Source organism: Crinia signifera, chromosome 9 (genome assembly GCF_055691185.1).
Source record: "Crinia signifera chromosome 9, ASM5569118v1, whole genome shotgun sequence".
Taxonomy (NCBI): Eukaryota; Metazoa; Chordata; class Amphibia; order Anura; family Myobatrachidae; genus Crinia; species Crinia signifera.
Window position 1 is genome coordinate 29472994 of NC_139225.1, and position 12744 is coordinate 29485737.

Consider the following 12744-nt stretch of genomic DNA (forward strand, 5'->3'; position numbering starts at 1 on the left):
TCGTTGGAAAGCCCTGGTCCTCAGCTAAAATGAAATGACAGAGGGGGCACGTGCCCGGGTGCCCCCCACCCCCTGAATCTGCCAATGAGTATGGATATAAAGTCAGTAGGTAACAGGAGAGGGTGAACATTTTGTGGGAATAAAAGGGACAAATAGGCAGCAAAGGCCTTAGCACGGATCACTATATTGATTTCATGTACAGTACAGACATTTTTTTGCCACCTTTTTTGTATCATAATTGTGGCTTCTTGTAAAAAGTTTCAACCATTTGGATAATGCAAGACAAGTTTTTGTTTAATGACTTACAAGACAGAAATCCCTCTTATCTAGGAGAAGCAATGTCTTGGTGATGACTGCTTGGCTGGCCCCAATTGTATGGGATGGTACCTTCAACATAGACATACTGAATGCCCAATTCCATCGGAGAGGTGTCCGCATCGGCCTCACTGTGTTTGCTATTAAAAAGTAAGTCATGAATAATAGTAGTACAGTAGTAGTAGTAATAATAATAATAATAATAATAATAATAATAATAATAATAATGTATTATTGTATGTTGTATTGTATTGTATTGTATGTTTATTGTTTGTTGTATCACTGTATCCTTTTGTAAAGCACAACAGAATATGCTGAGCTATATAAAAAACTGTTGTTAATAATAATAATAATAATAATAATAATAATAATAATAATAATAATAATAATAACTACAATCGGCCTCACTGTGTTTGCTATTAAAAAGTAAGTCATGAATAATAGTAGTAGTAGTGGTAATAATAATAATAATAATAATGTGATGTATTATTGTATGTTGTATTGTATTGTATGTTTATTGTTTGTTGTATCGCTGTATCCTTTTGTAAAGCACAACGGAATATGCTGAGCTATATAAAAAACTGTTAATAATAATAATAATAATAATAACTACAACAATAATAATGGTGCTGTTGGTATTACTATTATTATTTTTATTATAGATATTATTAGTAGTTGTATACCATTATCATCATCACCATCATCTTGATGTTATTGTTTATTATTAAGTTCAAATAAAATGATGATGATAACAATAATAATAATAACAACAGCAAGATTATGACTATATTATTATTATTATTATTTTTTAATAGTAAGATGATAATAGATGATACTTATTTTTCTTCTTCTGCTACCTACCACTATTGATGATGATGATGATATTTATGATGATAATAATAATAATAATAATAATAATAACAACAACAAAATGAAGATACGAATAAAATTATTATTATTATTACTACAGTTTTTAATTTATTAATAATATGATAATAGATAGTTCTTGTTTTTCTTGTTCTTCTCCTTCTTCTTCTTCCTACCACTATTGATAAAAATAACAACAACAAAATTAAGAAGGTAATAAAATGAATATTGTTATTATTATTGTTATTATGTTATTATTAATAATAAAATGATAATGGATGATAGTCATTGTTCTTATCCTTCTTCTTCCTACCACTATTGGTAATAATAATAGTAATAATAATAATAATTACAAAATGAAGATGAAAATACATTTCTTATTGTTATTATTATTGTTGTATTAACCTCAAGCTGATAATAGATGATAGTTCTTGTTCTTGTTCTGATTATTATTATTCATGATGATTAGGATAATAATAATAATAATGCTGTCATTATTGGCATCTAATCCTTGTACAATAGAACAACGGACTCAGGACTCATTGTATTGTTGTATAACATATGGTAACGGGCAGGAATAACTGGAATTAAGCTACTATACTACTGAATTGGGTAGATGGTTATAAGCCATTATAACCATCTGAAAGAAAAATCTATACCACAACATTGATACAGTATTAGGCTAATAACAGCACAGTCCCAACTTTATGTGTGTTAAATCACTACAATAATAATCAGGCACAATACAGTAACATTCAAAATAAAATAATGTATGGGGGGGTTCCTTTTTCCCAAATTAAACCTAAATAATTCTATCTGACCATCTGTTTCTAACGCTTCACTTTGTATGTTTTTCAGATATGTTCAATTTATTCAAGATTTTCTAGAAACAGCTGAGAAGTTCTTCATGGTGGGACACCCAGTAAATTACTATGTACTCACTGATCAGCCCCATAACATACCCAACATTACACTTGGGGAGCGGAGACAACTGATCATACAGGAAGCCCCTGCATACAAGAGATGGCAAGACATCACTATGAGGCGCATGCAGATTATTCGAGACTATACTCGTGAACGCTACGTCCATGAAGTGGACTATTTGGTGTGTGCCGATGTAGACATGAAGTTCAGCGATCACGTTGGAGTTGAGATCTTAAGCGAAGTGTTTGGAACTATTCATCCTGGTTTCTTTATGTCATCACGTAAAGAATTTACCAATGAGCGGCGGCCAAAGTCTGCCGGCTATATTCCTAATGATGAAGGGGATTTTTACTACACAGGCTGCTATTTTGGAGGTTCAGTAGAGGGGATCTATAAGTTGACTGCCCACTGCCACCACGCCATGCTGGCAGACAAGGAAAATAATATTGAAGCTCTTTGGCACGATGAGAGCTATTTAAACAGATATTTCCTTTATCACAAACCAACCAAAGTCCTCTCTCCGGAATATGCATGGAACCACTATTATGGAGATGGAGACTCAGCTGTTGTACAGAAGAAGAGATTAATTACTATTCAAAAAGATAATCGAAAGGTCCGTGGCAATCGGTGACAACTGGACAAAATGAGGACAAAACTCTCATTTGTTTCATGATTGTTCCACTCGCTCAACCAAAATTGCTTGGTTCAAAAGTTCAACAGTGGTCTTGTGCGCTTGTCTCAGTGGCACACGCGGTGCAAATAGGTGTATGCTGCACAAGTAAAAAAGGTAGTGCAAGTTTCCTGAGCCATGGTGGGTGCAAGGAAACCGGCATCTTAGGGTTCCGGCCATAGGTCGAACAGAATCAATGGCCATTGTGGGCATATTTGTGATGAAATCAAATTGTGTGACATCGTGTACAACTGTCTAGCATAGTGGCATTGCTAGGGTTGGTGTCACTTGGTGTGGTAACTCGTGGTGCCCCCCCCCCCCTCCCCCACCCATGGACCTCCTCCCATATAAGATCATAGAGAATCCTTAGTAATGTTTTATGAAAATTGTAATTCACGAATCACTGAATGTAATGACAATAGTAGAGACATAAACTACTTGCTAAATAAAAATTGTACCTTTTAAAGAACAATACCTTATATGCAGCATATTCAAATTTTAAGTTTCTTATTAAAGGCATATGAGTTATCAATTATAACACTGTAAAAGTTCATGTGCTTCTGGAATATGAGATTAACATTTGTTTAAAGTGAATATTACGTAAGAAAACAATAGAATTCAAAGTATAAATGTTTAAAAACTACATCAAAGTTATGATACAGCAAGTACTCACCATAATATTTGCCTACATTTATCGTATTCTCTCTGGGAGAAGCCCGAAGAGTAGACTCTCTGCAGCTTTTCCGGGTGGCGGGGCTTGCCATCATTAAGCCCCTCCCCATTCCTGTAAATGTTGTTATTCGCGGCTCTTCCGGTAGGGGGTGGAACTAAATTACTTGATTTGCATCATTGGATCCCCACCCCCTCACCAAAGAGCTGTGAATGTTGGTATATGACCGGCAGAGGGTGGGGCCAGATGTGGGGGCCCCGCTAAATTTGGAAGGCTTTCCTGCTCTTCTGTGGGGCCAGAAGGGGGAGCCAATTTTCTGGACCCTCCCAGCCATTACGGGCGGGTAGGTAAGTATGACTTGAATTTTGCAGCCATTAGGTGACCTTATATGTGTCCTATGCAGCCGGTCACAAGGACTACTACAGTGGTAGCATTCAGGTGTGGATTATGGGGGCCGAGGGCATCTAATTCAACCGCTTTATCCTTTAAAACCTGCTTACAAATTACCACTTCCCCTCTAACCACCATGCAATGTGATATAGTTGGTAAAATAACCTTAGGTAATGCTCTGCAGCTCTTCATGTCAAATACCCTAGTCTGTAATGAACGGCACCGACAGCACCATTGCCTCATGTCACTGCAAGGTATTGGCAAACAATGCGGTGTGAAATTGGAGGCCACACAGCAGATGATTTAACGAGCAGGCACAGTATGTAGAGGTATCCCATTTGCTGCAAGGCTATGCTGGGTGTTGTGGTGAATAGTTTGTGTATACACTGTGTGACGGCTTAAGCATGATGGTGGAAATCAGGTTTGTATCAGTGGCAGATCTAGGTTGGGGGTGGGGGGCACACTGGGGAGATTACCCCCCATAGCGCTGTCCTTCTTTAATTAATTCTCTGTATCCTGTCTTATAGATGCATTTAGCACTGTATATGTACAGAGAGTGAACCCAAATATAGCTAATATAAATATATATATATAAATTTAAATAATCCATGTGACCACCAAAAAAAGGAAGAAGAGTTCAGACCAAAAAGAGGAGAAGCCAGTACATAAAATGAGGAAGAGTCAGTATTAGTTATTAAATCGACAGGTTAGGCTGCAGTTCAGTTTAGGGTTTCAGTGGCAAACGCAGGATTTTCAGAAGGGGGTTTCCAGAGGGGCGGAGCAAAGCACGGAAATGGACACTTAGGTGACCCAGTATTTGCCGGGTCAGTTAAAGTATTATAGATAGACCAAATATATATAAATAATAAAAACATATATATATATATACATGCATACATACATACATATATATATATATATATATATATATATATATATATACATACATATATATATATATATATATATATATATATATATACATATACATACAGGGGCATCAACAGCAGTGTAGGTCCCTGGGCATAGCAATGTATTGGGGCCCCTACCGATCCTCCAGCGGTTAGGGTGGGGGAAGCTTTGATGTCCCGCAGGTGGTAGGGGGTATTATATCAACTGCTTAGCATGTGGGGCCTGGATCAGTAATTTTCACTAATTACCCCTTTACTGCACAGATGGTGGGAGATGGGATGGGAGAAGGGTGCATTGGACTGAATGAAGGGGCCCTGATACATAACTTCCAGGGTGGTAGAGGATGTTTAATATGCAGAGGAGGGGTGTATAGTAGAGTGGGCTGATTATTCATAATTTTCTGGTGGGAGGACAGCTTGCTTGACTGCAGATATCTCCAGTTCCCGGAAATAGATTTCTTAGATTGTAATGGAATTAAAAACTAGAGAATCCCACCTACCAAATAGTACTGGGGACTACTGGATCAGAGTTCAGGAGGCAGAGCAATCTGCCAATGAGCATATAAAACTACATACCAGGTGTGTGGAGCTGGAGCAGTAACCAGCTGCTGGAAGGCTGATATCTCTGGTTCTGGGAACAGTAGAGACAAGCTACTAGTGTCCATCAAAGGGGGAGAGTCCCAGCTTTTGGAATATACCCTCAGAAAAACTCAAAGTCAGACGGAACCTTAAATATCTGACTGGGAAGAGCAATTAACAGGCTTGGATGGGGACCACTGCTTTGAAGTCATATATCTCCGGTTCCCAAGGGCCGATTTTTAAAATTCTTGTACCCATGGAAAGAGGGGACCCTCAGCTTTCAGCCTAGGGCCCTTAGACTTCTGGGGGGGTTTCTGGGTGCTCGGAAACTCCCCCTGCGTGCGCTACTGGGTTTGGGCAAATCTGCAGTTAGGGTTAGGGCTAAGGTTAGGCCATGGTTAGTGGTTAAGGCTAGGATTAGACTGTGGTAAGGGTTAGGGCTATGGTTAGGCTGTGGTTAGGGTTAGGCTGCAGTCAGGGTTAGTCTGTGGTTAGGGTTAGTATGTGGTTAGGGTTAGGCTGCGGTTAGGGCTAGGTATAGGCTGCGGTTAGGGTTAGGCTGCTGTCAGGGTTAGGCTGTAGTTAGGGTTAGGCTGCAGTCAGGGTTAGGCTGTGGTTAGGGTTAGGCTGCAGTCAGGGTTAGGCTGCAGTTAGGGTTAGGCTGCAGTCAGGGTTAGGCTGTGGTTAGGCTGCAGTCAGGGTCAGGCTTCAGTCAGGGTTAGGCTGCAGTCAGGGTTAGGCTGTGGTTAGGTTTAAACTGCAGTTAGGACTAGGGATTGGATTAGGTAGCAATTAGCACTAGGTCTAGGTTTAGGCAGCAGTTAGGGTAAGGTCGAGGGTAGACTACAGGGTACTTATATGTTAGTTGGGCGCCCACCAGAGCCGGCCTTAGGCATAGGCAAACTAGGCAATTGCCTAGGGCATTTGGAATGCCTAGGGGCATCAGCAGCTTCTGCTGATTAAAATGATATGCAGCATGCCTATATTCTGTGTGTGAGTGAGGCTGTATCTGCATATGAAATAGTGTATTCATGGACATCACTGTAACATAGCATGTCGTATGCAGGTACAGCCACAGTCGCATACAGAATATAGGCATGCCGCATATCATTTTAATCATTGGAAGCTCCTTTTGTTTGTTGGTCACATAACAATGCAAATAAGATGAATTTTGAGCAAAAAAAGGCACTAAACATTAGCAGAACTGGCCAGGAGCTGCATGGCCTATTGAGTCAAGATGGATGAGGAAACATCTGTATCCAAGCAGAGGCAGAGGTCCCAGTGTTAGCGGCTGTGAGAGTGCTGTCTGCAGGTGGGTTGGTTGTGCAATAGTGTTTGGCATATGGGTAAGGGGCATTATGTGTGTCATGTATAAATGCATTAATAATGTGCGACATATGTTTAACATGCATTATGTGTGTCATGTGTATAAGGGCATTAATAATGTGCAACATATGTGTAATGGGCATTATGTGTGTGATGTGTATAAGGGCATTAATAATGTGCAATATACTATATGTGTAAGGGGCATTATGTGTGTCATTATGTGTATGAAGGGCATTACTAAAGGTTGGCATAATGTGTAAGGGGCATTATGGTTATAAGGACATTAATAATGTGTGTCATGTGGGGGCATTACTGTGTGGTATTTTCAGGGGTGCCGAGAGAAAGGGGTAGGGGGCACAAATTACCCAGGCTAAAGTCTGATGGAAGGGCCCAGTGGGGGCCCCAGGCCCCCTCTCCTTAAGTGACAGCAGTAGCTGCAGTTCTTCTCCTCGGCCCAGCACACACTGCTTTGTGCTGGGTTGCAGTGTGGCCATGGAGGTGCTTAAAATACAATATTTTCTCAGGATTTTTTTCTAAGGGTATAATGTGAATAATGTGAGGAGTAATGTATATAAGGTAAAGTGGTAATACTGTGTGATGTAACGTGAATAAGGAACACCATCGCATGATATAATGTGAATAACGTTGCACTACTGTGTGGCATAATTTGAATTGGGGGTACTTTTGTGTGGCCATGCCCCTTCCCAGCAAGAACACACCCCTGTTTGGGCTGTGCACCGAATGTGTGCACTGTTTCTATTTAAAATATTGCGGGTAGGACTGCTATGATGAGGGTTGATGGTGCTGAGAAAGGGGAGCAGGGTCAGAGACGGAACTAGTGGCGGTGCTAGGGGGCACCAGCCAAAATCTTGCCTAGGGCGTCATTTGGGCTAGGGCCTGCTCTGGCGCCCACTATAGTTAGTACGCTCATACCCCCTCTATCCATGTCGACATGGAGTTGATTTTATATAGTGTGGCGAGTGCAGCGAGCCACCAAGCCTGAAGCGTGGCGAGCATAGCGAGCCCCGCGAGGGGACACAGAAAACTAAGCAAATAGCTTAGTGGGCGCCCAACAGTTATGGTTATGGGTAGGATAAGGCTGCGGTTAGGATGTGGTTAGGGTTAGGCTGCAGTTATGGTTAGGTATAGGCTGCGGTTAGGTTTAAGCTGCAGTTAGGACTAGGACTGGGGTTAGGTAGCAAATAGCATTAGGTCTAGGTTTTGGCAGCAGTTAGGGTAAGGTCGAGGGTAGACTACAGTTATAGTTATGGGTAGGATAAGGCTGCAGTTAGTGTTAGAATGGTTAGGACTAAGTTTAGGGCAAAAATTACCGCAAATCCACTTACTGTATGTCAATATTGTCTGGCAGATGCCATTTTTTGGAGGCAGCAGCAGTTTCTGCAAAAACACAGGTGTATCTTAGCATGTGATTACGATCTCGTACACATAAAGCATCCGACTATTCTACGTGACCGCGGAGGCACTCAGGGAGTTAATATTCTTTGCATTTCTATTTTACTTACAAAATGATGCAATGTTTCCTATTTGCCATAATTAGGTGTGTATTTACCAAAGGAACCCACTGGTTCCTGAAAGTCACAGGCTTTTGCAATTACTCATTAGGTATAGGGCATTCCTGTTGATGACAGTATCCACCTATTACCATCTCCTTCCACTGCACCATGGTCAGATTACTCACTGCCACCACCAGGCTGCTACACTGGCACCTGTAACCGAATCTTCCTGCCTTTGGCCACTCCCAGGTAAGTCTGAAAGCGTTGAGGGTTTCCATTCAAAAACCCATGTCCAGATTCAGCCGTGGCAACCAGCTCACCCCCTCCACAGGCATCAGGTTCCATTCTACTGAGGTGAAGCTCTTCTAGGCAGCATCTTCTGACATCACTCTAATACCAGAGCCTGTATGGGGAATCCCTCTTTTGCTGCCTGCCCACCAAAGATTCAAAGGTTTATTTTATTTATTGAATACCTACTGCAAAGTGATGGAAGCCCTCCAATCTCCAGCTCCAGTGCCTCCATATGCCCAAGGTCATGGCCACAATTTCATAGCCTGCGCAATCTCATCAACGCTGCTGCCTGTATGGCCCAATTGACCCCCCCCCCCCCATCCACACACACACACACACACACACTGTCTGGTGGTTACCTGTGGTGGTTCCACTGTCATTGGTGTCCAAATGTGGATGGTGTTGGGTACTCCTGCCGCTCTCTGTGGATGTCTTTCACCTGATTAACATTCTGTTCAACTCCCTCCTCGTCTGCTGGTTTCTTGTTGAGCTTCCCTGGTTCCTACACATCTGCTGCTGCTCATGTAGATCTAATGGTTTATTGACATCAAATATAAGGCCCACCTTGATAGTTTGCCAGCAGCCCCCAAGACACCACTGACACCCACAAAACATGTGCATGGGGTATCCATATCCAGATGTCCAAGAGTGGATCTTCAATGTGAAAGACATTTATATAAAGCAGTACAGGGTATATTTTAAGAGAGAAGGACCTGTATGCAGCCGCCTCTGGCCAGGCCTCCTCTCTGATGGCAATGTGGTAGAGTCTGAGCACTAGGGGGCTAGGACTCTAATGCACTTAGTGCAGAACTTCGGGAACATAGAGCATTGAAATTTTGTCTACTTGGACCTAACATACTGTTGTTCTTGGGTAACATTTACATCTACATATTATATAAGAACCCAGAAGTATACGGACACATTTCCTGTTTTTGTCAGTCACAGCAAATTAATTCCAGGACTTTGTATCCAACATGCAAATACCATAAAGCGAGAGGCAATCCAATATGAACAGATGGCATTGCTAGTGGAGAAGTGTCCTTAAAGTCAACAATCATATACTCAAGTCTGCATAGTTGCAATGAGACTCAGTTAAAGCAATGATGCCTTTTCTAATGGGCCCCATACATCAGCAATCACAATTTATGGATTTTTAGATATAGGGATATTTTGGCCAGATAAATGGATTTTACAATCTATCTGACTTTGCCCACACATTACAGATTTATTTCAGTGATCGGCAGATATTTCCATCTAAAGATTGCATCTTCATATCTGGAAATTGCCCCAATCGATTGTCATTTCAGCTGTTCATAATGTAAATAGATGAAGAAGACGAATTGGGAATGCCCACACATCTAAAAAAGATCTGCAGATAATACCAGATTATTAAACATGTTTAAAAACCTGATTAAGCAATCGATTGGCGATTGTGATTGGGATTGCCAAAAGGGGGAGCCCACACATCTAAAATTAATTGTGGCAATCATCTCCATATCTGAAAATTGTCACAATTAATTGCTGATGTATGGGGCCCTTAATGAAGCAGAGACAGGGGCGGGCTGGGCCGAGGGGCAGGGTGCCACATGCCCCCCAGGCCGGTAATACTGTGTGCACGCTGGGCCGCGGTGTGCTTCTTGCATACGCTGCCGCCCGCAGCCGTCCCTGTCACCGCTGCAGCTGATCCATTCCCCGGCTTCCTGGCCGCACAAATGGAAGGCGACGGCCTCTCCAAAAATGGCCGCCGCCTTATAGGAGACAGACACTAGAGATACTACCATACCTCTAGTGTCGGTCAGAATAGAACAGCGTGGCCAGCGCTACCCGGAAGTGCGGACTCGGGTAGCGCTGGCGCGCTATTTAAATAGAACCCCTTGGCGATGAGCATGTTCCCTGGCTCCCCCTGGCAAAAAATCCCCATGACAACAAGAATGAAACACCTGGAGAGAAGCATGTAACCCCTGGCAACAACTGATATACTTCTGACAATGCACATGTAGGTAAGCAGCAGTTATATGGTATAATATGTAATTGGCTTTATTATATTTAATGGGCATTACAGTATTGGCATTATGTGTAATGGGCTTTATAGGATGTGGCATTATGTTTTATGGGCATTACGTTGTTGGTATTATGTGTAATGGGCATTACGGTGATGGCATTATGTGTAATTGGCATTATGGTGTTGGCATTATGTGTAATGGGCATTACAGTGTTGGCATTATGTGTAGTGGGCATTACCGTGTGTGGCATTATGTTTAATTAGCATTACAGTGATGGCTTTATGTGTAATGGGCATTTTGGTGTTGGTATTATGTGTAATGGGCATTACGGTGTGTGGCATTATGTGTAATGGGCATTATGGTGTGTGGCATTATGTGTAGTGTGCATTACGGTGTGTGACATTATGTGTAATGGGCATTACAGTGTAAATTTTTGCAGCGCGCCTTCGGCGCGTACTTTACCCATTTCTGTTGTATTTGTGTGTGTGTGGGGAAGGATCAGGGCCGGCGCCACCACTAGGCAGCTCTAGGCATTTGCCTAGGGCGCCGGCACCTGGAGGGCGGCAGTTCGACCCTCACCTGACCCCCATGTGCATATAGCTGGTCGGGGTGTCCGTGCCGCGGGGGTACCTGCGGCGCTGTCCTGTGTATAAAGCTGCGGCAGCTTTATACACAGGACAGCGCCGCATGTACCCCCGCGGCACGGACACTCCAGGGATCCCGCCGCCGACAGCTGCAGCTTTACACAGGACAGCGCCGCAGGTAACCCCGCGGCACGGACACTCCAGGGATCCCGCCGCCGCCGAAAGCAGCAGCTGTATCACAGTGACAGCGCCACAGGACACCCCTGCCCGCTCCAGCACTGCAGGGACGGGCAATACAGGTACCACCCCTGGGCACCCCCACCCCGACTCGCCTGGGGCGCTCCGGTGCCTTGCACCGTCCCTGGGAAGGATTGTTTAATCCTTGCTGCATACTAGAGGGAAGAGGGTAGGGTGGTGAAATTATGGCGATGGTGATGGGCCACTTGCTTGTTTTGCCCCCCAGGCTGAAAGTTGCCAGCCAGCCCCTGCGACTGACTAAAGTTTAGACGCAAACCCATCTATATAGAACTTTAGTCAGCCGGCAGGGTGACTAAACTTCTATATAGACGGGTTATGCGTCTACATTTTAGTCACCCGTTTTACCCGTTAAAAAAACCGGACCGGACCCAGGGACCTACTGAAGGGCTCAAGATAGGTAAGTATCAGTATGTATGGGCTTTGGAGGTATTAAAGTTTTATTTTCAGTGTGTGTCAGTGTGTTTACTTGACTGTTTTTTTTCTGTGGAACTACAAGTGCCAGCAGGCCCTTTAATGCCCCGCATGCTGGGACTTGTGGTTCTCCAAGTCCCAGCATGCGGGGAAGGCTTGCTGGTACTCATAGTTCCACAGTAAAAGACAATAGTTTTTATTCTGGGATACAGTGGTGAATAAATCCTTCAACCAGCGCTCAACATATAATGAGGAAATTACTTCCCTTTTTCCAAATTCCCTTGGAGTACTTCTTGATTTTCACAATAATGCTGACCATTTACTCCTCATCAATTACAGTAGATGGTGCATGAAAGAAATAGGGAAATATCATCGCATAACACGTATTGATATTTAATTCACAATCGACATCTTAAAAACACAAGGAAACAATATTTAAAAACATCAATTCAATATAATGTAAACAAGCACACAATAAAGTGACACTGTGCATAGGTTCAAGGAAGGGTGGTTACCAGATGGTATTGAACTGCCAGGATATGGAACAGTTCAAAACAGGCATGAAGCAAATATGGATCCCGGGGTCACATACAGCATACAGCTCTGTTGATGGGATAACTCTCCTTCCCGGTCCAACTGCACAACGTCCTCACCGACGCGTTTCGGATCCCAACTGGATCTTTGTTCAAGGTGTATAAGTGTGCCTCTATACTCCTGCTATTTAAACCCACTGTGTACCAATCAGCGTGCTGCGCAGTCCCGCGAAAACTGTATTTTACTTCCAGGTGTACTTGAAGTCTCCTTTGGGTGTACACATACTTCCTATTCCGCGTCACTTCTGGTGACGCGGCCGTGATCAGGAGTTCCCAAGCTTGTGTCCTTTCCTCCTGATAGTTGCGTTGCATCATTTCCGGTGACGCGTCCATGATCATTCTTGCTGGGTGTACATAGGAGAACTTCCGGGTGTACTCGCGTCACCCGTACTTCCGGTTTCAAAAGATCTCACTCTCTTTTACCTGGATTCCCGGTCA

At 42.9% G+C, this 12744-nt stretch overlaps 1 protein-coding gene across 1 annotated transcript in view; it reads left to right on the forward strand.

Annotated features, from left to right (window-relative positions):
• Positions 1–3188, forward strand: part of LOC146035308 (histo-blood group ABO system transferase-like) — a 31614-nt gene extending 28426 nt beyond the window's left edge. The window contains exons 7-8 of the mRNA XM_083158668.1: positions 331–465; positions 2041–3188. Of these exons, the coding sequence (XP_083014794.1) occupies positions 331–465; positions 2041–2737 (832 nt within the window). The 3' untranslated portion in view covers positions 2738–3188. The remainder of the gene's footprint in view (positions 1–330; positions 466–2040) is intronic.
• Positions 3189–12744: the final 9556 nt, after the last annotated feature.